This window comes from Balaenoptera acutorostrata, chromosome 6 (genome assembly GCF_949987535.1).
Source record: "Balaenoptera acutorostrata chromosome 6, mBalAcu1.1, whole genome shotgun sequence".
In the NCBI taxonomy this organism is placed as follows: Eukaryota; Metazoa; Chordata; class Mammalia; order Artiodactyla; family Balaenopteridae; genus Balaenoptera; species Balaenoptera acutorostrata.
In genome coordinates this window covers 84,412,652-84,438,673 of record NC_080069.1, presented here as the reverse complement: position 1 = coordinate 84,438,673, position 26,022 = coordinate 84,412,652, and the positions used below count along the sequence as shown (strand labels likewise).

The 26,022-nt window shown below is 40.5% G+C and overlaps 1 protein-coding gene across 6 annotated transcripts in view; it reads right to left on the bottom strand.

The window, feature by feature from the left end:
• Positions 1 to 26,022, bottom strand: part of TLE4 (TLE family member 4, transcriptional corepressor) — a 148,219-nt gene that overhangs the window by 100,006 nt on the left and 22,191 nt on the right. For 4 of the 6 annotated variants that reach the window (XM_057548757.1, XM_057548758.1, XM_057548759.1 and 1 more), the window contains exons 5-6: positions 14,606 to 14,668; positions 1,279 to 1,353 (exon numbers count right to left, since the gene is read on the bottom strand). In XM_057548757.1, coding sequence (XP_057404740.1) covers positions 1,279 to 1,353; positions 14,606 to 14,668 — 138 coding nt within the window. The remainder of the gene's footprint in view (positions 1 to 1,278; positions 1,354 to 14,605; positions 14,669 to 26,022) is intronic. The other 2 variants (XM_057548761.1, XM_057548762.1) reach the window with 1 other exon arrangement.

The following is a 26,022-nucleotide window of genomic DNA, read 5'->3' as shown; positions in this document are numbered from 1 at the left end:
AATGTATTCATCTCTCATCTCTCCACCACCCCCTGAACACAGAAAATATACAACAAACGAGTCTCTACATGGCTTGTTCTGATTCTGCCTCTTCTTTCCAAGGGGCACTTCTGAGGAAATAAAGGTTACTCTTTTCCATTTATTATGTCTTCTAATTTACTACTGGTATTTTCTTGTGGTCAGAGGGACACAAAATAGAGCTCAAAATAGCCCATTAAAAACAAGCTGCAATCAGACTATTGCTCCACCACCATCGGCAGCCATCCCAGAGTTCTGATTTCCTTGTTAAAAGACAGAGGCATAATTGAAGCAATATCTTCACTTCAGATTGATTATCAGGCGACCCTTATCCGCATCTTCACTCAGCAATTTGAATTTTAATGAAAGTAAATGGAATAATTAGCATTTCAAAGTGTGTTTGATACACTGAGGGAGAAAAAAGGGAGAAGACTTTTGTGTATAATCTATATACAAAAGAAAGTATTTGGGAGGGGGCAGAAAGAGGAAAGTACAGTTGTAGTGTCTTCATTAGAATAACCTAAGGAACTGCTCCTAACAGCTGCATAAACAGAGATGTGAATATTGTGCTTTTCTCAGCTAAGATTTTTTGCCTTTATTATTTCTAAGTTTTAGCATCTTATTTTATTACTGGTTACCTTAATCAGGAAGAACAAAAATGTAAGTGGAGTTGGAGTGATTGCTCAAACCTATGAATTCCAGCAGGATTTCTATGCAATGTTAACGGTACTAGGAAGGATTTTCTAACTGGGCCGCTGATTTTGCAAAAAGGTGTAGTTCATCTATTATTTCTACTACCAATGGACACTAGTCCTTAAAGAACCACTCATCACAGGGGAGGAAGAGTAGCAGGGAGATGCGAAAATGTACATTTTATTTCACTAAAAATGGTATTAAGATACTCTATATTTGAGGAAAGATAAAAGAAATCAGGTCATTTTAACATCAGGGCAATGTGTCTTTTTACTGGCAATAGGCTAGCAACAGATGCTGATTGCAAAGGAAAGAAATATTATGAAAAAGAACTACCCAGTCTTCTTAGGGGGAAACTTTTCAGGAACACTGTCAACTTGAATTGATGAGAGTATGTCCACAGTTTCTGACAAACTTCATGTGAGACTGAAGGCAAAGTGCTTCATTTCACTTTGTGGTCCTCTATTGCCTTTTGCCCCTTTGGTTGAACAAAATTTAAAAAGAGAGCGAGAGAGAGCTGGTAACAAACACTAAGATGATGAGAGCTAAAATGGAAAGGCCACGTACCCCAATGATGGCGTTCAGTTCTGCCATGGTCACCTGCTTGGCCCGTTCCACAGCCTGCACCACTTGTTGCTGGTGCTATAAATGAAGATCAGAAACAGAATACAATTATTTGTTTTCTAGTCAGTCAAGAACAGCTTTTCCTAACATGTCCTCTAACTTTAATTACATGCAAAACAGGATTCAGGGGTCTCCATATTTCAAATAAAAGCTCTTGGGTGGTGGATGACTAAATGTCTAGGGTACCTCTGTGTCTACAGTGCTGAGAAGTAACTGGACATCCAACTGCAGGGATCATCCCTGCGCCCCCATGAAAGATGCTCCCTTACAACTGATAGAAGAAGCAACTTAAATTTTACTTTCAAGTCAGTGGTGCACTTTGACCCAACATCTTTCACAAATACTAACAAAACAACACAATCCATCTCACCTGCTCTCTTTGTCTTTTTCTCTGCCACTTACATGAGACATGTTTTGAAAATATTTCCTACAAGTACTTATTAAGTTTCCACCTGGTATTTGTTAGAGAAGACACTAGAAGGACATATAGAATTGTGTTTACGTTTCTTCTGTAAATGTGAAAAAAGCGCTCATATTTTCATTCCTGTCATGAAGGGCTGCATATTTAAAAGATATTAAAAATGTACAACTCTTGCCAGCAGTAAAGTTTAAGGACTTCAGGTATTTTTTTAAAATGCAATAGGAAAACTAAAACCTACAAGTTTAAGTTGTTTTTCTTTTGAAAACTTAGGATGGACAGCATAGGAAAATCCCTCTGACCACAATTAAGTTCTAAAGAGAATAAGCAAGATCTGATTTTAATAATTTTAGGAATATTAGAAAAATTAAATAGCACAGAAGTCTCTGCATGAAGGCACTCACATCTGGACACACACGAGTGCTTATACAGTACCCCCAAAATGTAAATATTATTCCCAACTAAATACACTTGAACACTCTAGTACATACACACTCAAATTCAGTCTAAAATAGGTCTCTTCTGTACTCTTTTCAACTTGGTTTAGTGAATGAAGAGCCAAAGAGACTGTGCTGTGAAACAGGTACTCCTCACTGTGGTTGGGAAGAGTCTTGTTTTGGTTGATTCCAGCTGAGAAATGTACTAACATTCTCTACTGATCTGAAGTGAGTACGAAGCTCAACTATCATACTGCTTAATACATAGAAAGAGCTAAGCCATCAGTTATATGTGAAATTCCCCTTGACATACCTGGTACTACACTGAAAAGCCCCCAAATATATAGTTACTGGGATTAACTAGGGTGGCCACTATTTCCACTTCCCAGCTCTGTAGGGGTAGTGGGGGAGGTGATACGGGAAAGGAAACTGCTTTAAGTTAGTTTATCTACATGCGGTGTTTTCACCCTTGATTTCCTAATAGAAATGTGTATTTTATGCCTATTAATAATGCAAGGAAAACTGTCAAATAATAACAGATCCCTGCATTTTACACTTTTAATGGACTCTGATCATTAAACTATACACCTTTTAAGAGTCTGTTTCAAAACAAGGGCTTCAGAAGCAATCCCCAAAACCTTTATAATAGATATCTCCAACCATCCTTACTCTTTAATAAAATATTTACCGAAGTGAAATAATTCATTTTCCTCTTTCTCTGAAAGTAAAAATTGTAAAGTATTCATGAAAACACTAGAAGGAACAGAGAGGTATAGTCGATAAAACAGCCAGTAATAGCTGTTCTCTCTTGAAGCCAACCTGACCATGTATGTTTATTGAGCATCTACCATGTGCCAAGCATAGAGCTCGTATTTAGATTTAGGACAAATCTGGTTGTCAGGGCAGTGAAAACTAGCAGTACTTGGAAAGCAGAAAAAACAAACAAACAAACAAACAAACAAAAAACATGTAGGACGACTCTGGGAATTATCTAATACTCAAAGTGAGTTTATGGACAAAATTTTTTATGGAATTTTCTACCTTTTACTTTCCAACACTCAACAATGGCTGCTCAAAACTTCCATGAAACTGAAAGCCAAAGGAACACATGTACACTTATCCAACATGCATACCTCTCATTCCATTCACGCATCCATTCATTCAACTAAAGTTTTTAAAAGCTCTTACTCTCCGCCATTTCTGTATATTACTTAAATACCTCTCCATATTACTGAAATATCATCTACTTTACATTACGTATTCAAAGAACAGTTCCATGAGACAGAAATGCAGAAAATACATCTAGTTAGGGCCTTTCTACCATGAAGATCGTTCAATTCTTGCTTCATAAACTGGATTCCAACTGCCAAGATGAGCAAAGATGCCTTAGGCAGTGGGGACAGCTTTCTGACTTGGCATTAAAATCAGGTACATTTACTGAGAAAACCAGAAACACACCAGTGAACCGTTAACACTGACATCAGATGCTTTTATAGAAACTCTTGCTAAAAAGCTAAAATGACAATGGAAGTCATGATTCAGCTCCTTCCTTTTCTCTCATGGCAATGGCCATGGGCTAATACCATATCTGAACTTTACCTGTAGTTCAGGATTTTACTTCCCTATTTCTGCTTACAACCGTGAATCATGTGGTGCTTAAGGACTTTTTGAACAGAAGCTCCCTAAGGCAAAGAATGCCTCCTCCCCCCTTGTGCTCTGACAGCACCAGAAACACTCAGACATTGTTCACTCAGCCACAAGTAACACTGTACCACACACTGAAGAAGCATGAAGAAGGGCAAATGATCACAAAAGAAAAAAATGAACACTAGGCGAAGAAGCCCTAAAGTACTCTCGCAATAGGACCCAAAGAGGCATTGTTTTTCCATTTTCAAATTTCAACATATAAACTCTCTGACTCAGAAAATATGGCAAGTTTTTCACATCTTCTTAGAACCGTGAAGGCTTTCCTATTATGTCTGCCATCTCTTCCCCTTCTCTTCCCCTTCCCCATCTGCTCCTCTCCTCCCACTCCACCCACATCTCATTTCCTCTCCCACTTCCTGCTGGTCTCCTCTGTGGCCTCACCGCAAGTGGTGACAGCCACTCTAGCCCCAGTAAATCTGCAGGAGGAAGAGTCCTGTGGCCCCTCTCATTGCTCAAGCTGCTCACTCAGATACGAGCTCCCAGTCTGAGCTTTCTACCAGCACTACCAAATAAAGTGCCAGTAGGAATACATTAATAAGCCAAGGGTCTCTGAGAGAGGGGCCTCTAACTGGGATTTGGAGGAGAGAGCGAAAAAAATAAATAAAACCTCAAATATGTATTCTTTAAAATACTGTGACCTGTAATTTTTAAAAATCCAAACAAACAAACAAAAAACCTAGATTCTGATTATGGTTTCACGACTCTGTAAATTTACTAAAAATTACTGAATTGTACACCTAAAAAATGAGTGAATTTCATGATGCGTAAATTACATCTCAATAAAATACTGTGATTTAAGGAATACAAGCATGGTTGTAAAAAAAAGACCAGTAAAATGAAATTCTATACATTAAATCACTTGCCTACTTACTTTCATCATCATAAAATTACTTTTTACACTTGTTCAAGGTATTGAAAATATTTTTTTCCACAAGAAAGAGACTAAAACAATATAAGCTTATGATAAGTCCAACAAAGCCTGCTGAGAAACTGGCATTAATAAACCACTAGAATATATACCTTACATGTTGAACGTATGTTTCTCAGAAGAGACTACAAGGACAGTATCTGCCATGCCAATACTTTGAGGCATGGCAATAGATCTGGTACCTGTAATAAAAACTTTAATTTAAAACTATTATCACAACTTACAATTTTTTTTAATATCCCTCTTATTGATAGGGGTAGTATAGGGGTAGTAAGGACAGATATGTGAAATGAACTAAAATTCTTATCCTGACATGTGGAGATGCAAAAGTGAGCAAGAGATAATGGCCCCCCTCCTCACACGATTCACACAGAGCATCTTACAATACAGGAACGTAGGATTTAAAGTACTAGGGAAGATTATTGGCAGGAATGGTCAGCACATCTCCTGGGGCATCAAGGAAAGGCTTTGTTTTCTTATTCATTCATTCATTCAATTATTTATTAAGCACCTACTGTGTGCCAAGCACTGTGGTAGGAACTGGGATTAATGAACAAGACAGTGAATTAATAATATTCAAGAGGCTTTGTAATTACAGTTGCAGGATAGTTTCCATGAAGACAATGACAGGATGCTACGAAATCACTCATCAGAGAAATATCTAATCAAATCTTAGGGTTGGAGGAAGATTCCGTAAGCAAGTGGACCGGACAACTGAGACCAGAAGAATGTGCAAGAGTTCCGCGAGTGAAAAGCAGGGAGAAAAGAACTGGAGGCAAAGGGAACAGCCTGGATAAGGTTCCTGAAGGATAAAGAAGCTTGTCTATCAAGGGAGAGAAAGAATGCGTGGCTGGAGGAGGAGAGAAGACTGCTCCCTAACTACTTCCCACACGATTCTGTCTCTAAATTCTCCTCCACAGTAGTGCACCCTCAGGTGTTTAAAAATGGCATAATGCATGTTTTCAACTTTCTCTATTCCAGGTCAAATATCCCCAGGTCACTGGCTTTAAGAGACTCACTCATCCTTCTGGCTACTCCTCTGGTTGTGTTCAATGTGACTAGACACAATTTGATCCTGAGCAGATCAAATCCAAGTAAAAGTGTCACTCCACATCCATTAAGTCAGAGCCTTTTCCAGCAAGTCTACCAAGTTTATTAACACAAATGAGCTATAAATTTAACCAAAACTCTTTTAGTCAGTCTTTCCTAAATGGTATCCCAAGAAATGTTATTTAGGCCCACAAGAAATTAGGTTATTACTTATACAAAACACGATTTTAAAATTCACAAGGTGTAATTTGGCTAATGCCTGGCAAACTGCTTGTCTTCTCAGAGCTTCAAATCTCAAAAGAGGGTGAATATGTACGTAGGCCTTTCCAAACAATTTTGGCTATGGAGCTTGGGATTAACGCTCTCAGGAGACACCTTGGGAAATGTTGCCCAAGTCTTCTTGTACTGACCATTTGGCCTTGTCTTCTTCATTCTCATTCATATGCAGGCAAGGCATTCTTCACTGATATGTCCAATAAGCTCTACGAGTCCAGAGCTTTCCAACAGAACTTTCTGCAATGCTGGAAATGTTCTAGATCTGTGCTCTAGCCACATATGGGTGGATATTGAACACCTAAAGTGTGGCTAGTGTGACTGAGAAACTGGGTTTTTAACCACATTTAACTTTAATTAATTTTAATTTAAATCTAGATAGCTACTTATGGCTATGGCTACTGTACTGGACAATGAAGCTCTAACTTAAGGTACCTTAAAGCTTAAGTCTAGTAATAATAATCCAACCGCTACCTAACTGAAAGTCAAAGAAATGAGTCACTTTCTCAAATACACACTAATTTTTTTAGACACATACAGATAAGAGGTGGCATTGCTGCCTTTGGAAGGAGGCCCACATTTAAACCTGCAGAAAAAAGTTCTCCTTCCTGAGAACCATCTTTCATCTCCTGAGGGGAAGCAGGCCATAAGGATCTCACCAAATATCCAACTGTCAACCAAACACACAGCCATGCAGAACAAGTCAATCTGTCAACCATGGAACTTGGGACAGGATTATGCTCTCTGATGCCTCACTCAGTATTGTGAGAAAAAACATATTTTAAAGGAAAGGCCGCCCAATGTAAAAATTAGAAAACTGGTCCAAATCCTCTAAAGCCCCAATCCAGGTGTATTGGTCACTTTAGGACATTCCTTAGATACACAACATTAATGTGTCAGAACACATTACCAACACTGATAAAATGGCCCTGGCTGGGAAGCAGACGTGTCCTGTAAAGGCTGCTGGCACTTAATGAACGATCTCAGGTCTTATGGGTGTCACTGCATACATATCAGGGGATCTCTGGTGATTTCAGCCAAGCTCTCCTACATCAAACCATGTTATCACAAGCCATCGACTCCTTACAAAGTTAACAAGCAGGAAGACAAGTTAACCTGGTGCTGTTATGAGGCGAGAACACTACCACCAGACTGTACTTTGTTCATTTCCTCCCTAAGGCACAGTATGAAAGTGACTGATCACATTTTTCAACTTCCATTTCATGATTATTCTACACATGCAAAATGTGGTTCAGAATAATTCAGTACCATATTAAGCCAGGTGCCAAATAAACAGCACTTGACATAAAACCATATCTCATAACACAGCAAAAGGGTTTGTTTTCCATCAAATTAAAAGGACCAAATTTATGGAAAGCCCAAAATAGAAATTCAGTGATTTGACTGGCTATCTTAGCCTACTGGAACTTAAATGAATGTTATCACTACTATGTAATTGTGTATTATTTTCTACTATTTAAATGCAATGTAGAACATCCAAATAAATCTACAGAATTCTGGAGAAAACACAACTACTACTCATTAGAAAAGCTAACAAGGCAATAAAAACACAGTTTTGAGTTAGTTAAAATTAAAAATTAAATTTGCACCAGAAAGAATTTAAGTTGGAATGTTCCCTTTTCTCTGGGTAAATATAAGAATAAAAGTAGAAAGAAGGCTTAAAATTTTCACTCCTAAAAATTCTAATGATCAGAGAACTTTGGTTAAACGTGCTCAAAAGAATGATTTGAATTCTTTTTTTTCATTTGTTAATATTCACAGATGCAAGGCAAAAAGAGCTGCTCACTCCAATCTGGGCTCCTCCACAGCCTCCACGCAGCCTGCTTCTGCCTGCAGAACTCAAGGAACAAGAAAATTTAGCTTTGGAATTGCAGAGGACTAGGGGAGGAGGGCAATATCCATCACCTCCTCGGCACTGAATGACTAGAAACTAGTTGTAACGACCTGCTGAAAACAAGGTTAAAGATGGATAATGCCATTTCTCCAAATCTAACGATGACCATGGGTTTAATAAATGGGAATTAGGAAGCCATTGGTCATAAGGAACTACTTTCTGTTCTCTCACCCCATCCAGTAAGGTACATACGTTTCAGGTTACTTCAGGCTGTGGCTGGAAATGGTTTGAGGCCCAAGACATTAAAAATGGATCAAGTTTGATGCTGCAAAGCAATCAACCTGAGCTACTTTTTCTGAGATGTCTTAAAATTCCACAAAACCAAGAGTGACTTATCCAATATATCTTTCATGATTTGGAGGGGAGGCAGACTATCGAAAATTTTGATCCCACTTTCTCCAGTTTGAGGACAAGACACATGCACAAAAGAGTATGTCTGAGATAGATGAGGGGAAAAGAACTATAATTCAAGGACTCACAAATGTCCCACTTATGAGAAGCAGTTTCCTTAACAATAACTTTTTCAGCTTCAAGCAGCATGTTCCTTCCAGCAAGTCTACTACAAAATATGGCAGCCCTATGAGTGATCTCCTATATCCCATCCTTCAATTGAGAGGGGTCTTCAAAAATCTTTGTGCTTTTAAAAATATGGGCATAAACATAAGCTGTGTATCTAGACCTAGATGGCCCATGGGGCCTATCACTGTTCATGGGGGTTCCTTTTCACCCCCTGTGCATGTATGAATGATAAAGAATGCCTGATGGGTGACTCTTTTTCCCTACAATTCAGACCTTGGAGGAGACTTCTATAACAAGAACTTTGCATTATTTTATATTTTATGTGATAGATTAAAATACAAGTTGTGCTGATTATATAGTCAGAGCTAGAGCCTGTCACATAAAGATACACCACTGGTTCAGTGTGACTTCCCTTCAGATCAACACTTGTAATAATAATAATAATGCTCACTATTTTTATTTTGTGCACAGCACTGTTAGTCTAGAAGCAATTGCTAGCTGTCCCTTGATATCCCTTCTCTTACATTAGTTTAAGTTTTAGGTGGGCATACTCAGCTAAGACTACATTTCCAAGTCTCCCTTGCAGCTAGCCATGGGCAAGTAACCAGGCACTGGCCACTGCGAAGTGAGCAAACATGTGAGTATCACCCACACCACGACCTTAAAAGAAAAGGCACAAGTTCTCTCATCCTTCCTGCTGGCGGGGGCAGGACACGGTGACGCTGGGGACGACGAACATCAATATATAAGGAACTTGAGTTACAACATTGTGGAGTCACCAAATTAGCTACAGCTGCTTCTATGCAAACTGTGATGTGAGAGAAAAACAAACTTTTATTTTGCCTAAACCACTGTTCCTTTAATCTCGGTTAAAGCAGCCTGATACCCAGCTAGGTCTTTCACGTTATCACTAGTCCTCATATAACAACCCTATGGTGCAGGTATCCCATTTTTCAGATGAGGAAACTGCAGCCCAGAAAAATAAAGTATTGTGTTCAATATGATAAAAGAAGCAAGTGGCTAAGCCAGGATTTGGTCCCAAATCTGCCTGACCTCAGGCTCTTATCACACTGCCTCACATAACATAACTCTTCCAATGGACTCTGCTCCTTGTTAGGGGAGCAGCAAGTTTCTGAAAAATACAAATGGTACTCTGAGGAAAGAAGACTTTAAATTATCACGTAATACGTCACCATCATGTAATACATTACTGACCTACAGCCTATTAGGGGCTTGAAGTTCTCAAACGTCTTAAGAAAACCTTGTTAGTCACCACAAACCATACCCTGCCTATCTCAAAAATAAACTATTTTATAACCCAAGGGAAAAAAAGTACAAAAAGCACAACTGTCCTCTAAGTAAGACCCTCAGCTAGTGCCCAACATTTAGTTAATGCTTAATCGAGCAGGATAAGACAATACTTACAGGCTTTCCAAAAAAATAAAATATTCCCACCCTTCTGAAAGATCATCTGTGTGGAGCTAACCGCGCACTGTTGCAAGCATCCCCTGGAGCTGCGAGCCTAGCTTATTTCACAGGAAGACCGAGCCTAGCTTATTTCACAGGAAGACCGCCAGCCAGCCCGCCCATTCACAAATATTACCTTCAACTCTTCCCAGTTTTTTTACCGACTCCCTCCCTCCTCTCCAGATGTCTTGGGACCCAAAATAAGCTGGAATAAAATTCATTTCCCAGAAAAGGTTAAAAACAACAACAACAAAAACTGGCATTTACTATCCAAAGTGCTTTACATTTTAAAACATATAGTACACATTGTAAAAATGGGGATACTCTCACCATCTACAGGAATATTACAACTCAGAGATCAACCTTCCCAATATAAAGCCAGTAAGATATAGAGTTGGTCTGATTCCAAGTTAGCAGGAACACTTGTGCCTTGCTGCCAGGGTGTAACAAGTGGTGCATAGTTTTCAATCTACATTAGAATCACCCTAGAGGTATGTTCCTGGAAAGGGGGGTTAGGGGGCACTGGAGATAAGTCAGTACTTACTGCCATCCTTCAATTCTGCTGAGTGCTCACTAAGGTCTAAGCGTCTACACGCTATATCCTGAAATCGCTGACAGAGAGCCCATCCACAGAAACTACTTGTAAAAACAAAACTAACTCCAACTAAGCCACCAGGTATTTTGAAAACAGCCAGTCCCCCAACTAGACTGAGAAATTTGTGTTTTTAGATCACAGTGTGTGTAGAACACAGACCCCATCCAAAATCATGGTGTCTTCTGAGGCGAACTCTACAGCGTGAACACCTTGAAGAGTTGTCATGTTTTGGATCTTTTGCTTGCTGGTTGGGGAGAGACGGGCGTTTGCTAAATTGGAAAATTAATTTTGGGAGCTAGAAGAGAATCACCCTTGAGGCTACCTAATATGCCTCATGGAGATTTTTAGCTAGTTCACGGCCCTGGGTTGTTTTAATTGATACTTTTTCCCCCTATAAGCACATCAGAGAGGAAGGTAAACAATACACGCTCTTCCAAAGGGCAATGACTAGAAAGGGGAGGGAGGGCTGGCTCCAGGTCCTCTCAGAAGGGAACTCTGGGCTTCTCAGCTGCTGCTGCAGCTAGTACTACTGCCAGCCAACCTCAGGAGCCGCTCACTGCTACGTGCTAAGCTGCACCAGACAATCCCAGGGAATCCTCACAGCAATCATATGCATTCCATGCTATTATTTACTTCATCCTACAGATGAGGAAACTGAGGCTTAAAGAGGCAAATCACTTGCTAAAGGTCACCCAGCTTAAGCAGGTTACAGTAAGCCATGCAAACTGTAACAGGGAAGCCAGGACTCGACCCAGATGTGACCGTCATCATCCCTGGCCATCTCTTGCTTAGGGAACTGCCAACAGGAAGTTGGTTATAGTTCCTCCTCAGCAAACGAGACCTGAAGTGAGACAGAGAAGAACTTCCCATTTACTACTTTGAGATTTGCCTTTTACAGAAGAAATCTGAGGGCAGCAGAATTCCAAAAAGTCTAACCCATCCCTAGAAGCCAAAAGAAAGTGGGAGAAAAGAACAGCTTCAGACAGGTGAGGACTCACTCACTAGGTTTCTCTAAATTCTGATTTTAAGGATCTTGTGAAATTTTAAGAACTGTTAAGTGACAGCTACTCACTTAATGAAAAGAGTTGGCAATATCTTTGTTTAATGCCTGGGACTTTGGAAGTAGTTGTACACAAGTGCAATAAGCACATCACTAAAATAGATATTGGCTATAATTTTTTAAAGTGTTTTGGTGAAATCTAATAGGAAAATACTTTTCTCTGATGTTACATACATAGACGCACTTCGAGTCCTTGAGCTACAATTATACAACTTACTTCCCAAAAAAATGTCTTGCAGTTAAAACTAAATTTATTCAACAGTTGTCATGCAGTACATATTTTTTTAATTTTACAAATTGTGGTACACTAGACACAAGCTATATTAAGCAGGTACATTAATCAGCACATGGGAGCTAAATTAAAAATAGACTTATCTAGATGTCTGTAAATTTACTTCTTGTTCCTGCCAAACTCCAAAAAACCCCTCCGACCACTGTCCTGTAGCTTATGCACTAGTCTTCAGGAAATGTTTTTCTTTTTTTCTAAATACAATCATTTAGTTTTTAAATAAAAATATTTTAAAATAAGTTCTAATGCCGCAGCTGCCCTCCTGGCAGTGAGACTGTCACACAGAGAGCCGGTGTTAAAAGATCAGATTAAGAGCCTTCAGTCCTAGCACCAAGTGACGCTTGCAGCCATGCAACAGTGATTTTGCATGTCTCTGACGAGACAGGAAATAGAATGCATCCTCCTCTAATAACCTGCCTCCTGCCCTCCCTCCAGACTACAGTCCATCTGCCTCAGGGTAGAAGCAAGTAGTGCGATGCTCACAGAATGCCCAGAAGAGGAAACAAGGTGGGCCGCGTGCAGACACAAAACATCCGAGAGGCCCGGACTGGACGGCAACTAACGTGTCTGTGGCCCGCACATTAAAAGATATACACACACCTTAGGAAACTAAAAAATAGAAGAGCCAGTTAAATCCAAAGCAAGCAGAAGAAAAGATATACACAGCATCAGGATTTAGCAAACCATGACACAGGTCATCCATTACACACGTCAGGGACTTCAACCAGGAAACGTCAAAAGTATCGGGGAAGTAAACAGTAAGTAGTGAGATTATGATGCCTACCCTCCCAGCTTAAGGCAGAAAAGGAGTTGCCCGTGTCTCCCCACGGCTTTCCTCTACAGGGTATGACCTCCTTAGCCAATTAATTCCAGTCCTACCTTGCTCAGCACCACTACCATTACACAGTCTGTTCCTACCCGGCCTGCTCACACAAACAACATAACTCAGGTGGGAAAACGACCTACTGGCAAATCAGCTAGCTCCACCGACACCCCAAGATCTCCTCCCACATCTGAACATTACCCCACAGATCCTGCAAAAATGCCGTGGGAATAAGCTGTACTGGTGATTATGTGTAGGAGTCTGTGTCTTCAGAAGCCTAAAATCTAATACCACCCCAGAGAAAATTCAAACTTTTCCTTTTCCTTCTGCCTTGGGGAACAACACCTCAGCCTGGTCACAGCATGGTGGGTTACACATCCTTCCCATTCACCACCCCCATAAAGCAGAGCTGCTTAAAGTAAGAAGAAATACACGCTGGTCTGGATCAGGCAAAGGGCAGCCAGACTTCCTAAAGAAATGCAAACAGGCCCCTTGCCTTCAGCACTCCATGTAATCTAGTCAACAAGCAAATCCTGAGTAGAAACAGGTAAATGGGAATATAGTGGGTGGTGGTTTTGTGGTCACAGCTAAAGGACGAGAAAGACATCCTTTGTTGTTAGTGATCCAGAAGAGCATCTGAGTTCAGGATATTAACTTAGGTCCGTGGTTTGTGAATATGAGCGCCCCCAAAGGATATATTCCCATGAAAGTTCCTCATGGTTACTGAGGTCCAACCCAGCTCAGACCAAATAAGAAGTCAGACAGGGATCCACATATCTATAACACACATGAACGCTCAAACACCGGCTGCATGCTAACCTCAGCGCATGCCCACTGGCAGGCAGGCGGGTGAACTGTTCTCCTGAAAAGCAGTGACACAACTGAAGGGAAGGAGGGAAATGCCTCGGTGCCTTCCAGCCCACAACACCAAGCACTGTGGCTGCAAGACGTGCAGCTATTCCATTTATTAGCTTCTTCCTTCTCACGGCTGATCTTACCTGAGCAAATGAAGGATTCAGTAGTCCAGAAGCAAAAACTCTCTCCAGCTGGTGCACCTAAACTTTGTAACTACTAAAAGCAAGCAAGCAAGCAAGCAAGCAGAGGAGGAAAAAAAAAAAAAAAACCCACCATGCACTAGAAATGCACCTCCTCATTCCACCATGTGTGCACCTGTGGGCAGCGTGCACACTTCCACTAGTGGGAGCAGAAGAAAGCAAAGTGAGCGGCACGTGGGGGCTTGGCGAGACGTGAAGTCCGTGGTACTTGGAGAAATGAGTCCACTGAGTCCATCTTTTGTGTCTTTTTCCCAAATGCACCCACAATATAAAGACTTCATCAGGTAATAAGTAACTTTTTAGAAGTTGCTAACCAAAAGTTACATCAGTTTGTTTACTATGTAAAGGCTTTCTGTTTGATATACCTTCTGGCAACTCTTAATGCCCAGTGACAAAAGTATAGAACAAGCTCTTGTCTTCTGGGCAATTTTTCAATCTCCCCTATTAGATGCCATTATGACAAAGTCGTAATTCTGAGCAACACTACATAGTCTAATGACAGCAAAAGATTTAACAACTGAATTTTGCTTAGCACATTAGAAAATACTCCATTATGTAAACACAATTATATTCCACTGAATGTTAATAAGGTGTAGAAGTTGGAATGCGAACACTGTATCTTAGAAATGTGCAACACAAACACCAAGAGACAGACAAGGCCAAGGAGTCAGTTTTATCTGCAAAACCACTAAAATGGTACCTTCCAGCCCAATGCTTGAAACCAACTGCCTTACCTCTTGGGACAGGAAAGGAATGACTTGTGCACAGATAGCATTCAGCCTCTTGACAATCTCTGCCTGCAAAGAAAAGAAAAGAAAAAAAAAAAAAGGAAAGGAAAGCAATAAAGAGAACAGTCAGCTGGTTACAAATTCCCGAAATATTAACAGGATGATATTAAAACACACTTTATATTCTGGCTGGCGGATTTCCTAAGGAAGAGGAAAACTCTCATCAGCAAGCCCATTAAAAGGAGGCAGTGACAACAGTGCCACATTAATAGCACAATTTATTAACCAGCATTCATCTTAAAAAGTCAACCTTCAAGCACCAGGACAACATAAAAAGGAATTTAATTTTCATGACTGGAAATCTGTTTTCAGAAGCCTTCAACGGGACCCTTGTTCATTATAATGTGGTTTTACATAAAACCTTGCGTTTTTTAAGTTTAGATTGTAAAGATACATTCTTCCCTACACCCCAACTTCCCTCACCTAATAACTCACTGGAGTTCGACATTTGCCGCCTTTGCTTTAAACACAGGCACTGAGATTTCATGAGTGAGTCCCCAACCTCCTTAAAGAACAGCACCCAACCAACTCAGGTGAGCTGACTACTTCAGATCCTTAGTTATAAATTGTTGGGAAATGGCATGTTTTTGTTAACCATTAAAATTTCCAAATGTGTCCCACCAGGGTTTTCAGTGTGCAGAGGTTTAGAACATGCTAAAATCCTCCTATAGTTAGCAGAAAGCAATTATTTATATGCGGTGACTAACCTTGGGAACATTAATTACCGTTGTACTATAGATCTGCAAAAGTCCCAATAATGTCAGATAATAGAGCTTATTCTCTATTAATTGGTAAGTGTTGAAATTTTAGACAAATAGGATTCTACAGTAAGTTAAAAAAAAAAAAAAAAGAAACACCACCACTATGTTTTCTTTAAAAAGCTACCCAGAACTTCACTGATCTTCACCGTAATTTACATTATCAGGTGGCTCCTTATATACTTCAGTACGTGACACGCAGACAACAAGGTTTTTACACGCATACACACAAAAAAACTTTTTTTCCAGTTTTATTGATATAATTGACATATGGCACTCTGTAAGGTTAAGGTGTACAGCGTAATGATTTGACTTACATATATACCGTGAAATGATTACTGCAGTAAGTTTAGTTAACATCCATCAAAACAGCTTATTTTTTAATGATGGAGTGGGAAAAAGGAGAGGCGAGAAGTGATGGGAGACAGAAAACATAAAGCAATTACTATTCCTGAGACATTCTTAATGTAAATTCCACCCAGGGTCAGTTCCTCATTTTACAGGAGGACAAAAATTCTCCTTTTCTTGCCAAGTCATTACCAGAATGACAGCGACACGCCACTTGCGCAATCTAGATTTCCTTCTTTCATCAGCAACCCTTCTGACTTTGTGGCTATGCAATCTTTTAAATACCAGCACCTTAAAAACTTTGCCAGCCAAGAGAAAACACAAATTCACCATGAAGTTTCAAACCTAAGCTTTCCCTTCCAGCCTGCATTCCTAACAGGATGGACAAAAACCCAGTACCAATAAGCAGCAGTGAATAAGGACCCAACTGTGCTGACCTGATTTAATTTACTGCCCTGGCCCCGTGGAGCATTTAGCTATCCTTTAAGAATGCTCAAACCACCATGAAAAGCTGCAATGGGAATCACCAAACCACTCTCCACCTGGACCGAACATACCACAGTGGTTACAGGGTGAAATTCCAGTGCGAGCTGAGAAAATAGAGCAGCATGCACCAGGCTGAAAGCACCAGTCTCAGAGGCATTTGGTTGTTAAGCTTTTTGTAGGCAGAGGTGGAGGGGGAGAGAATAAAAGATAATGAGACACTTTGGGGCAAACCAAACTGATGATTCTAATGCTTAGAACCATCTGCCAAGCATATTTCCCTCATTATGTTGTTTACATAAATAAAATAGTCCCTTGCTAGGAGGGCTGAAAAATGTGTGGGCACATAAGAAAACTGAGTTCTCTAGTTTGCCTACATAACCCAGGCAACAAAAACTACTCTAAGGAAACTCACTCATCTGTCAAAATAAAGACCAAGAGGTACTTATTTGACTCCTTTAATGTGCGGCCTAGGCCATGTTAAGTCTGAGCAACTATGAAAAAAAAAACTACATTTCCTTAAAAATAAATGTAGAAAAGCCAAAAAGTCATTTTATTGATTCATGTATGTTAAGATACATACATAACAGAAAAAAGGGGGTAGAAACCTTCCAAACTTTTTCTTTAAAGGTCTCCTTTTGTCTAAAAGACTTCTTAATTTCTTTAAGTTGTCACACCAACGGATTTTCCTGGTCAGGCTAATTGGCAGCAGGGGGGTAGGATGTGTGTGTGTGTGTGATTTCATAAAATTAAGCGGGTCATTCCTCACTTTGAAAGCTAAAGTTGCCTCGGAAACACTGCTGCTTCCATGGGCATCTAATTTTGCCTCTTTTGTCCCATAGGACCCAGCTTTAGGGAGGCATCATTTATTTACAGGCCTTTCCACTGGGCTTCAGCGATCAGCCAATAATACTGTGGACACACACTTCTAATGGCCTATGTTTTGAAACTGAGTCTAATCTAATGGCTGGGGCCCAAACTACTTTTCCAGCACAGCCATTAAAGGATGTAGGTTATTGCTGTTGTCACCACTGATATTTGTCATTGTAATGTAATTAGGGCCCTAAAATGATGCATTACAGCCCTTGGCACAGCTTCTATTAAAATCTTTTCTTCTGCTCACTGAACTGCGACCTGCTTTCTGATGAATAACAGACAGACAGCTTTAGGGTAAGGAGCAGATTCATCAAAGAAGTATTTTTCAGCTTTGGGGAAAGAGTGGGGGGAAAAAAGGCAACCTAGGAGGAAAAGCACCAGGGGAGGAAAAGCCACAATGCACATTTGAATTTCATCTGACCACTTGAAATTCTGATTGCATCTGATGAATCTTGCTTAGACAATGTATTTCCCAGTCTTCGAATCACATGGTTAATCAGGGCTCTAATCTGCTATCCATCAGCCTACGCCAGTGCTGTAGCTTCCAATCAAATTTATAGGCGATGTGGCTCATGCATCCCTGAGCAAGTACATTCACAGCCCATTTAAACAGGCAGAGATCCTGAAATACTGCTGTGAGGGTTACTGGATGTTATCACGGTTTTCAGTGCTTTATGGAACCGCTAACTATTGCCTTCAGATGCCCATGATATTCCAAAATAGGATTAATGGCCTCCATAAAAGAACAACTGTTCATGCCAAAATATAACAAAATGATTGTTTTTGCAGCCATCGTTTGTTAAATACATTAACAATTTTGACACTTCTATTACGTTTTCTTCGATCCATCAATATATTCACTAAAAAGAAAAAAGTCCCACACGTAATATTTTCCTACCCTCAAGGCACTACCATTCTATTTCCTCCTTCTATAATGTCCCTCCTTTATGCCACCCTCCAATAAAAAGAACCAATAAAAATAATGACCATTACACTTAAAAAACAAAAAACTTGTTTGGGCAAAATTTTTTAGAAAAAGGCAACTTAACAAAAAAGGCGTTCTATGAAATCCCTTGGTTATGCACTTGACACCCGGCACATGAACGCTGACAGACTCACCAACCCCGAAGTGGTGACGGCCAGCGGACTAGCGGCACGACCAGTCAAGTGGTGAAACGGAGAAACAGCGAGAAAAACCATTTACCCCTTCTTTCTTCACACCCCAACTCAAGAATCATGGCAAAATTGATTAACTACCTTGCATTGTGGGAAAGTAATGTCACACACTGAAAAGAATGCCACAGTTCAATCCCTTCATTAAAAAGTAACAAAAACTAAAGCACACAATATCGGATATTTTCTTTATTACTTGTAACAAATTAGTTATTTAAGTAAGACAAAAAACTAGTTAAGCCTACACTTTTATTTAATTACATCCCCTCAAATAGTCCTAATATAATAAAAAATCTAATTTTTATTTTGATTATTTCCACCTATGATTTCCTTAAAAAATAAATTTTATTTTAATGACATAATAAACTTGAGAGAAAGTACAGATTACTTTATCAAAGACAAGTATCAAAAGCAATTGTTCGTTTAAAAAGTGTTTGCGTTTTTGTTCTCTCATCAAAATAGGAACAACACTACTATATAGTATTGTTGAAATAAAACAGAGTAACAAAACATTACTAGGAAACCATTTCAGTAGCCAATGGGGTGGGAGGGAGGGGCAAAAAACCTATTATAGTTTCAGTAAAACTTTCTTGAAGAATAACATTTCACAACTGATTTGTTCTTATACAGCAGTTTCTTTGCCAGAAAAATGTTTTAAGATGAATCTATTTATTGTATTAAGTGTTTTATCAAGAATATACACCCATTTATTATATTTAAACACCAAAAAGTGAAGAAACACCAAACACCAAAAACTTCCCACTTATTCTGAAATGCTTTTCAGAATAAGTACAAATAAATCTTGCAACCCTCTCCTTCAACCCCCTTTTACCACTACAGAACCAAGACTGCAATTTTTTGTTTCAATCCAAAAACATCTTGATTTGTTATTGATTTGTTCCAAATTATCTGAGAAACAGTACAACTTCTGGAACCGTTCCTGCCTGTCCAGAGATTAAAAAGTCACAAGACTAATGAGAAATTCTTCCCAACTTAATAAAAATCCAGACTACACACAGGAAAAAATATTCAAGTAGTACTATTTCTCTAAACTGAGAACTCAGTTTTTATCTTGTCATCAAATTTCAACTTGACAAAAGAGGTAAGAACATGTAATAAATAAAATTAATTGTATGTATTTTTTTAAAAAGCCAGACTGGAATAAGGCTTAGAGATTTAGATCAAAGGTATTGTCAAGCATTGCCAGGAAGCTGGTAAACCAGATGCCTAAGTTATTTTGGTACAGGTGATTATTTTGCACAAAATATTTTATACTGCTTAATAAAGCAATAAAATGAAGTAGTAACATTGTAAGAATCAATGTAATAGGACATCTATGAGTTCCCTAAAGGACTGATTCAAACTACTAAGACTTTTTTTTTTGCGATTTATTAAGACAATCTGTAAGAGCTCTCATCATCCCACTTCCTCTCACAAGAAAGAGGTACTGTCTCGGAGTACTCAATTAGTATTACCTTGAATGATATGAAAGTGCCAATGTTCAACCATTTTTTTTAATCCACTCCCACTCCCCTGGTGAGTTGAACTAAAGCAATGATTCTACTGATTGTAATATCTCAAGCAATGTCAATCTGCTTTGTGTTCTGAACTCATGTTTATGCTACTTTACTGCATGCCAATTGTGCTTTTAAAGTGCCCAGCATGCAGTTATTAACCGCATATACTGAGGTATCCCACTTGTTTGTCCTAACAAGATATTCAGGTGCTACTGTTCGTGGTGCTACTGTAGGAACACGCAGGATGATGTCTTTCCCAAAGAGTATCACAGAATACCTACATTTCATGAAACTATTTCCATCTATCCCCAAAGGTGAAGCTGTATTTTACTGAAGCATTTTTGCAATGGTTAGAAAACAGGGTCCCTTCCTCTCACCTCTTGAGCTTTCTAGAAGGTCTTTAAGGGAATTCCCAGATATTTGCCTATTATCCTACCTACATCTTCCGGGCTCTGGTCATTGTGTTTAACTACTGTTCCAAATGTTAAGAGTGATATTTTATCACGGTTGAGAATGACAGTAATTTTGCCTGACAGACAACCAATTAATACCCCAAGGTCAAATCATTTTGGTTCTCAAGTCTGAAAAACACTGGAACCAATGGTAAGGTTATACTCAGCTCTACCAGAGGGGTGGGGCAAGGAAAATCGAAAAAAGGATGCGAGGGAAAAGTGGGATGTCAGGAGTAGGGAAAGCAAACGCCTTTCTCTAGTGGACTTAACCCCAGCCTCCGCAGAACCAGGTGGAGCTGGTCAGAGAACCTGATGACCGAATACCAAGACACTCAGGGCTCTGCACATGCTCATTTCCTCAGCACTCCTGGGCCAGTGTATCACCCAGCAAGCCCTGCCAGCTATTTTCTGATTTCTCTTCTCTCTCTCCCTGTCTCTGAATCGCTTTCTTCTTTTTTTTTTTCTCTGCCCTACTCTTTCCCACTGACATAAATGTACAGGTGCCTTGAATGAGGATTTACAATTAAGCATTTTCATTCTCAGCAATGGTTGGAGGGCACAAATATTCCTTGTGCCCATAGTAGGCGAAGATCATTCACCTTGATTTCCCCCCAGAATGATGTATAATGATTTAAATGTACGTGAGAAAAATCTGAAAACAGAGGAATGTGAATATTGGAATAAAACCAAAAAGAAAACAAAAACAATAAAGGGTCTTACCAAGTTCTCATCAAGGACACGTATTCTCCAGGAAAGCAACGAGCCACCTTTCATACACTGAGAGCCATGCTCTACTTTTCAGTCTATACTCTTAGGTTGGGCTAAAGGCTTCCTTGTCTACTTCCTTCTTGTTTATCTCCATTTTTCAACAAACCTTCATCTATATCCATATTCCTCAGCACTTCCTTTTCTCTCGTCCTTTCAATTCTAGAATGACCTCTACTGTTTCCTCTTCCTCCTCCCAATTATATAAAATGTCACCTCTTTGAAGCCATCACTGCCAAGGTACCCTTCCATCCCCTTCAACTGTTTTCTCTGTTTAATAAAACAGTCAGCTCTTTTCAAAAGCAAAGTTTTGCTCTTCTGCTGTTTGCACTTACACCGCCCTGCCCAACATGTGCCCTACCATACAGGTCCTGGCACAGCAGGCAAGTGCATCCACAGGGCCTGCCAGAGATCTGACCCTGGCATCCAAAAATGGGGGTGAACGAAGCCTGGCAAGGATAAGGGAGAGTCCCTCTGCCCGGAGCCACCTCCCCAACACCTCCTCATGGCTCACTGCCTACTCATCATTTCAGGCTCAGTCCACAGGACCCCTCCTCAGACAACTTCACGCACCATCCTCTGGGACTCCTTCCTTCTCCCTGTCACTCTCCAGCCCATTACAGTCTTCCTCACAACATTCATAATCACCTGAAATTACCTCACCTATATTTTTGTTTACATGTACTAGCGTAGTGCTCCTCAAACTTCAGTGTGCATGCTAATCACTTGGGAATCTGGTTAAAAATCCAGCCTAGAGTGGGGCCTAAGAGTCTACACTTCTAACAAACTCCAAAGTGACACTGGCACTAGGGGTCTGCAGACCAACATTAGGTCTGCAGCAAGGTTACAGAGAATGGAGGCTCAATGAGGGCAGAGATAGATTTGTCTATACCCCAGTCCTGCTATGTAGAAGACACTCAAAAATATTTGTTGAATGACCAGAAGAAACTGCAGTCCAGGTTCGGTGGTTGGAATCTCTTGAAATCTTTTGCAAGCATGCTAAAACTGTTTGGGAATAGTTATAGCACTTCACCCATAAAGGAATACCTATCTAGAAGACCTGCTTATACTGATTTGGTTTGCTTACCTGTCCAACAACATCTTTTCTAGCATTTAGGATGCCATACTGCTCAAAAAGAATAATAAGTAATTACAGTGGGCCACAAAAGCAAATGCAAATCCACTCTGGACAATTCTTGACTGATAAGTAAATGATTAAAGCTTCCATTCTGAAACCATGGCAGGACGTATATTTTAAAAGATCATTTGCGAAATACAAAGGAGATGCCACTCAACCTCCTTCCCAAGATTATTCACCAGACTGTGATCACCTGACCCACTGGAATTGGGGTATTTGTTAGCAGGCACACTGGGAGGGCACCTTGTATGGTGAGTCATGATAAATCTCCCCAACGGGATCTCCAGAGTGAATTAGTAACGGCCGAAGAGCAGGCCCTAGCCAGGGACCAGCACCCCTCACAGGTCTCACGGGAAGAGCAATTCCTGACAATTCCAGGTGTAGTGGGTCACAGGGGTTACACACATGAGCTCAAGTGTAGACCAGCTCGGGCATATCAACCCTGCTCAAAACCTGGACATTTAGTGGCAGGCTTGGGGAGCGACAGGCACAGCCACAGAAGGAGGACCCCTAGGGAGAATATGCCACTGGAATCCCTTCCAAACAAGGTCCAGGAATCGCTGCAGCACCACACTCATGGGATCCCACGTATGGATTTAGATACGCAAATCCACTCCCCACAACCCCAGACAAACCTGCGTGAATACGCTCACTGTAAGAGGGTTCTAATAATTAGGAAGCCTTTACTTAGAATATACTACTTCCTTGCCTGTTTCTGTGGAGTTTTTCTGTCATGGGTGCAGTGTACGCCCCACAAAAGTCCACTATCACTCACTGACTCCTCACCCAAACTCTTTAGTGACTCACACAGGTACGACTCCTATACACTGGGAGAAGCTGCCTGTCACAGGCTGCTTAAGAAATTAAAAAAGAAATCCCATACCACAGACTAAGAGCTCTCTATAATCAGAAAAATAATAGCATTTTCCCTATCATCAGGCTCACATCTACCTCTGCTTGTTTTCTTCTTTAATATTTTATTAGGCAGTTGAGAAATTTAAAGGTGTAGAACACTACTGTCATCTATTTGTGCTCCTATATTCCTAGTTACTTTTAAAATGTATATCAAGCTGCTTTTTATTGTGCAGGCAGTTTAAAAATTTTCAACGTGTGAACCTTAGGAAAAGCCAAAACCACAAACATAATACTGCCTTTCTGTCCAGTCAACAAATATTTATCAGGCACCTACTATCTGTCAGGCCTACTTTAGGTGCTGACACAGGGACTGGAGACACAGGAGTGAACAAGACGAGTAAGTTCCTGCTGTCATGGAGTTCACACTGTAGGGGCAAGGAGACAGAAGCAAACATACACATATATGAAGAGGAATTTCAGATGCTGAAAGGTGCTATGAAAAAGATAAAATGGAGGGTTGAAGAGAAAAGCCTGGGGCAGAGAGGAGATCTGGTTTGGATGAGATGATCAAGGAAAGACAAATAAAGAAGCGACTTAAAAGCTGAAATGTGGCTGGAAGCAGCAGCACCCAAAGCAGGTTCTATACCAAGTTCTGCAGAGGTCATTAACAAGTATTATATACATAAAGAGCTCCTTGGTCAGATGACCTCGCAGAGTTTAAACAAAGTGAAACACGATTCTTTTGCTGCTGACATCCCACAGCCTCTCAATTGACAATGTAATACATCTTTGAAGAAGTGTACATAAAAATGCAGTACTAATCAAACTTCTCTGACTATGGAATCCCTTCTTCTCAACGCTCTTAGAGGAGATTATATTTATGGGAAACACTGAGCTGGTCAATGGTTTCCAGCCCTGGCTTTACACTAACATTAGTAGTGAATCCTTCCCAAACACCAACGCCCAGGCCTCACCCCAAGCCAATGAACTCATACTCTCTCCAAGGGTAGAACCCACACGTCAGCATTTTATTTTAAAGCTCCCCAGGTGATTCTAATGTACAGGCAGGATTGAAAGCCATTAAGATGGAGCACAGGGTGCATGCAATGAAAAAACAGAGTGGAAAATAAGGACAGAAAGGGTTCACAGGGCTCATACGGTGGAAGGTCTTGAATGCCACACTAGAGAGCTTGAACTTTATTTGGAAGGCAGCAAGGACCTATCAAGGACAATTCCTAGGAAAGCTATGATAAATACCAGATAGGAGGTCAAGACACTCCAGGGCATTTCTGCTCTCCACCTCCTTCTTGCCACTGACTGTATTTGAGTGGCTGTGGAAGGGCAGAAGAGATTTATAACCACAAAACATACCGCAAGAGGAAAGATGGAGGATGAAAGATAATTTCAGAATAGGAACAATATGAATTCCCATAGCACCACAAACGTAGGAAATTCAACAAGACATTTTCAGATATCAGCTCATTCATTCACTCCGACTCTAAGCTAGGAGCTACGGTAGAATCAGAGGTGAATGCCAAATTAATCTGGACCCTTTGAAGTTTTTATAATCTGGTATAGCGGAAGACTAAATGGAAATAAACACAATAACGGACAGCACGTGGTACCTAGGTGGTACACAGAGGAGCCCGAGCAATGCAAGGGGGAGAGTGGAAGAAACCCCTTCTTGCTGAAGTCATTACAGGGCTCTGGGGAGAGAGCAACATCATGTTAGCCATATTAACTCCACAGTTTTTCAATACTTTTCTCTATACTGCCAGGCACTATGTTACCCTCTGAGAAAAGAGTAGGGGAACACGACAGGATTTATAGAGCCCATAATCTAACAAATGAGACAGACACTGAAAAAAACAAAATGCAAGGTATTTTTAAATGCTTAACAGGAGACACTGTTTCCCTGAGTAACTGAGGGTGAAGTGAGTCTGCTAGACAAAGGAGAGAGCGGCAGGGGAAAGGGCAAGAACATTCCAAAAAAGGATCAGCCTGCTACAACAGCGTGGGACATTCAGATTCTACAAATGGGACATCTGTCATCACCATGTCTCACCACGTGGTGGCTAAAGGTACCACTCGTGACCATGATGAGTATCATCCTCCGCAACCTAACGTTCACGGATGGTTACCTCTGGGCCAGATATTTCACTTAAGTGTAGAACAATTTTAAGAGGATGACTTCTGTCCCCATATTAAAGCCACAGAAGAGTAAACTGGTTAAGCCATTCACCATGATCAGAAAGCTGGAGGAGCAACTGAGAATAGATTCCAAGAGACCAGAAGACTGACTGGGTGTGGCTAATAAGCGAGAGGGAAAGGCAATCACAACCTCCCTCTGGGTTTCTGGCTTGCTTGGGAAATCAGGTGGATGCTGCTGGCATTTCCTGAGATAAAGATCTCTGGACCACAAGCAGACTTGTGGGGGAGGATGTCATTTGGGGACATGTTGAGTTTAAGTACTTGTGAGACATTCAAGGGAAAGGAGGACTTCGTTACATGCAATGGTCTCAGAGGAAAGATCCAGGCTGCAGAAAAAAATGGGGATTCATCTACTTAGCAGAGTGGTCAAGATCACCTAGGTCAAGGGTAAAAGAAGAAGAGGAGAGAGCCTTGTTGGAAATACTGGCTAGATTTCCTGGAGTGGAGAAGGGCCCTTGAAGAATGACCCAATACAGATAGATACAGAAGTGTACCCAGAGCTCCCATAAGCCCAGATAAGGGAGCAGAGAAGGCAAAGGCTGCAGACACAGCAATCAGCCAGGAGGCCAGCACAGCCATCCCAGCATGACCACAAGGGTCTGATGGGAAGTGATGGGGAGTGATGGGGAGGGCAAGGAAAGGAGACAGGCTGCACACGGAGAACCAGCAGCATGCTGTGACGTCAACAGATTTGGACAATGAAAGGAAGTAAGGAATCCATGATTCCATCCAACATGTAAAGCTTGGACATGGCACTACCATTCATTAAGATAGGGACGTCACAAGG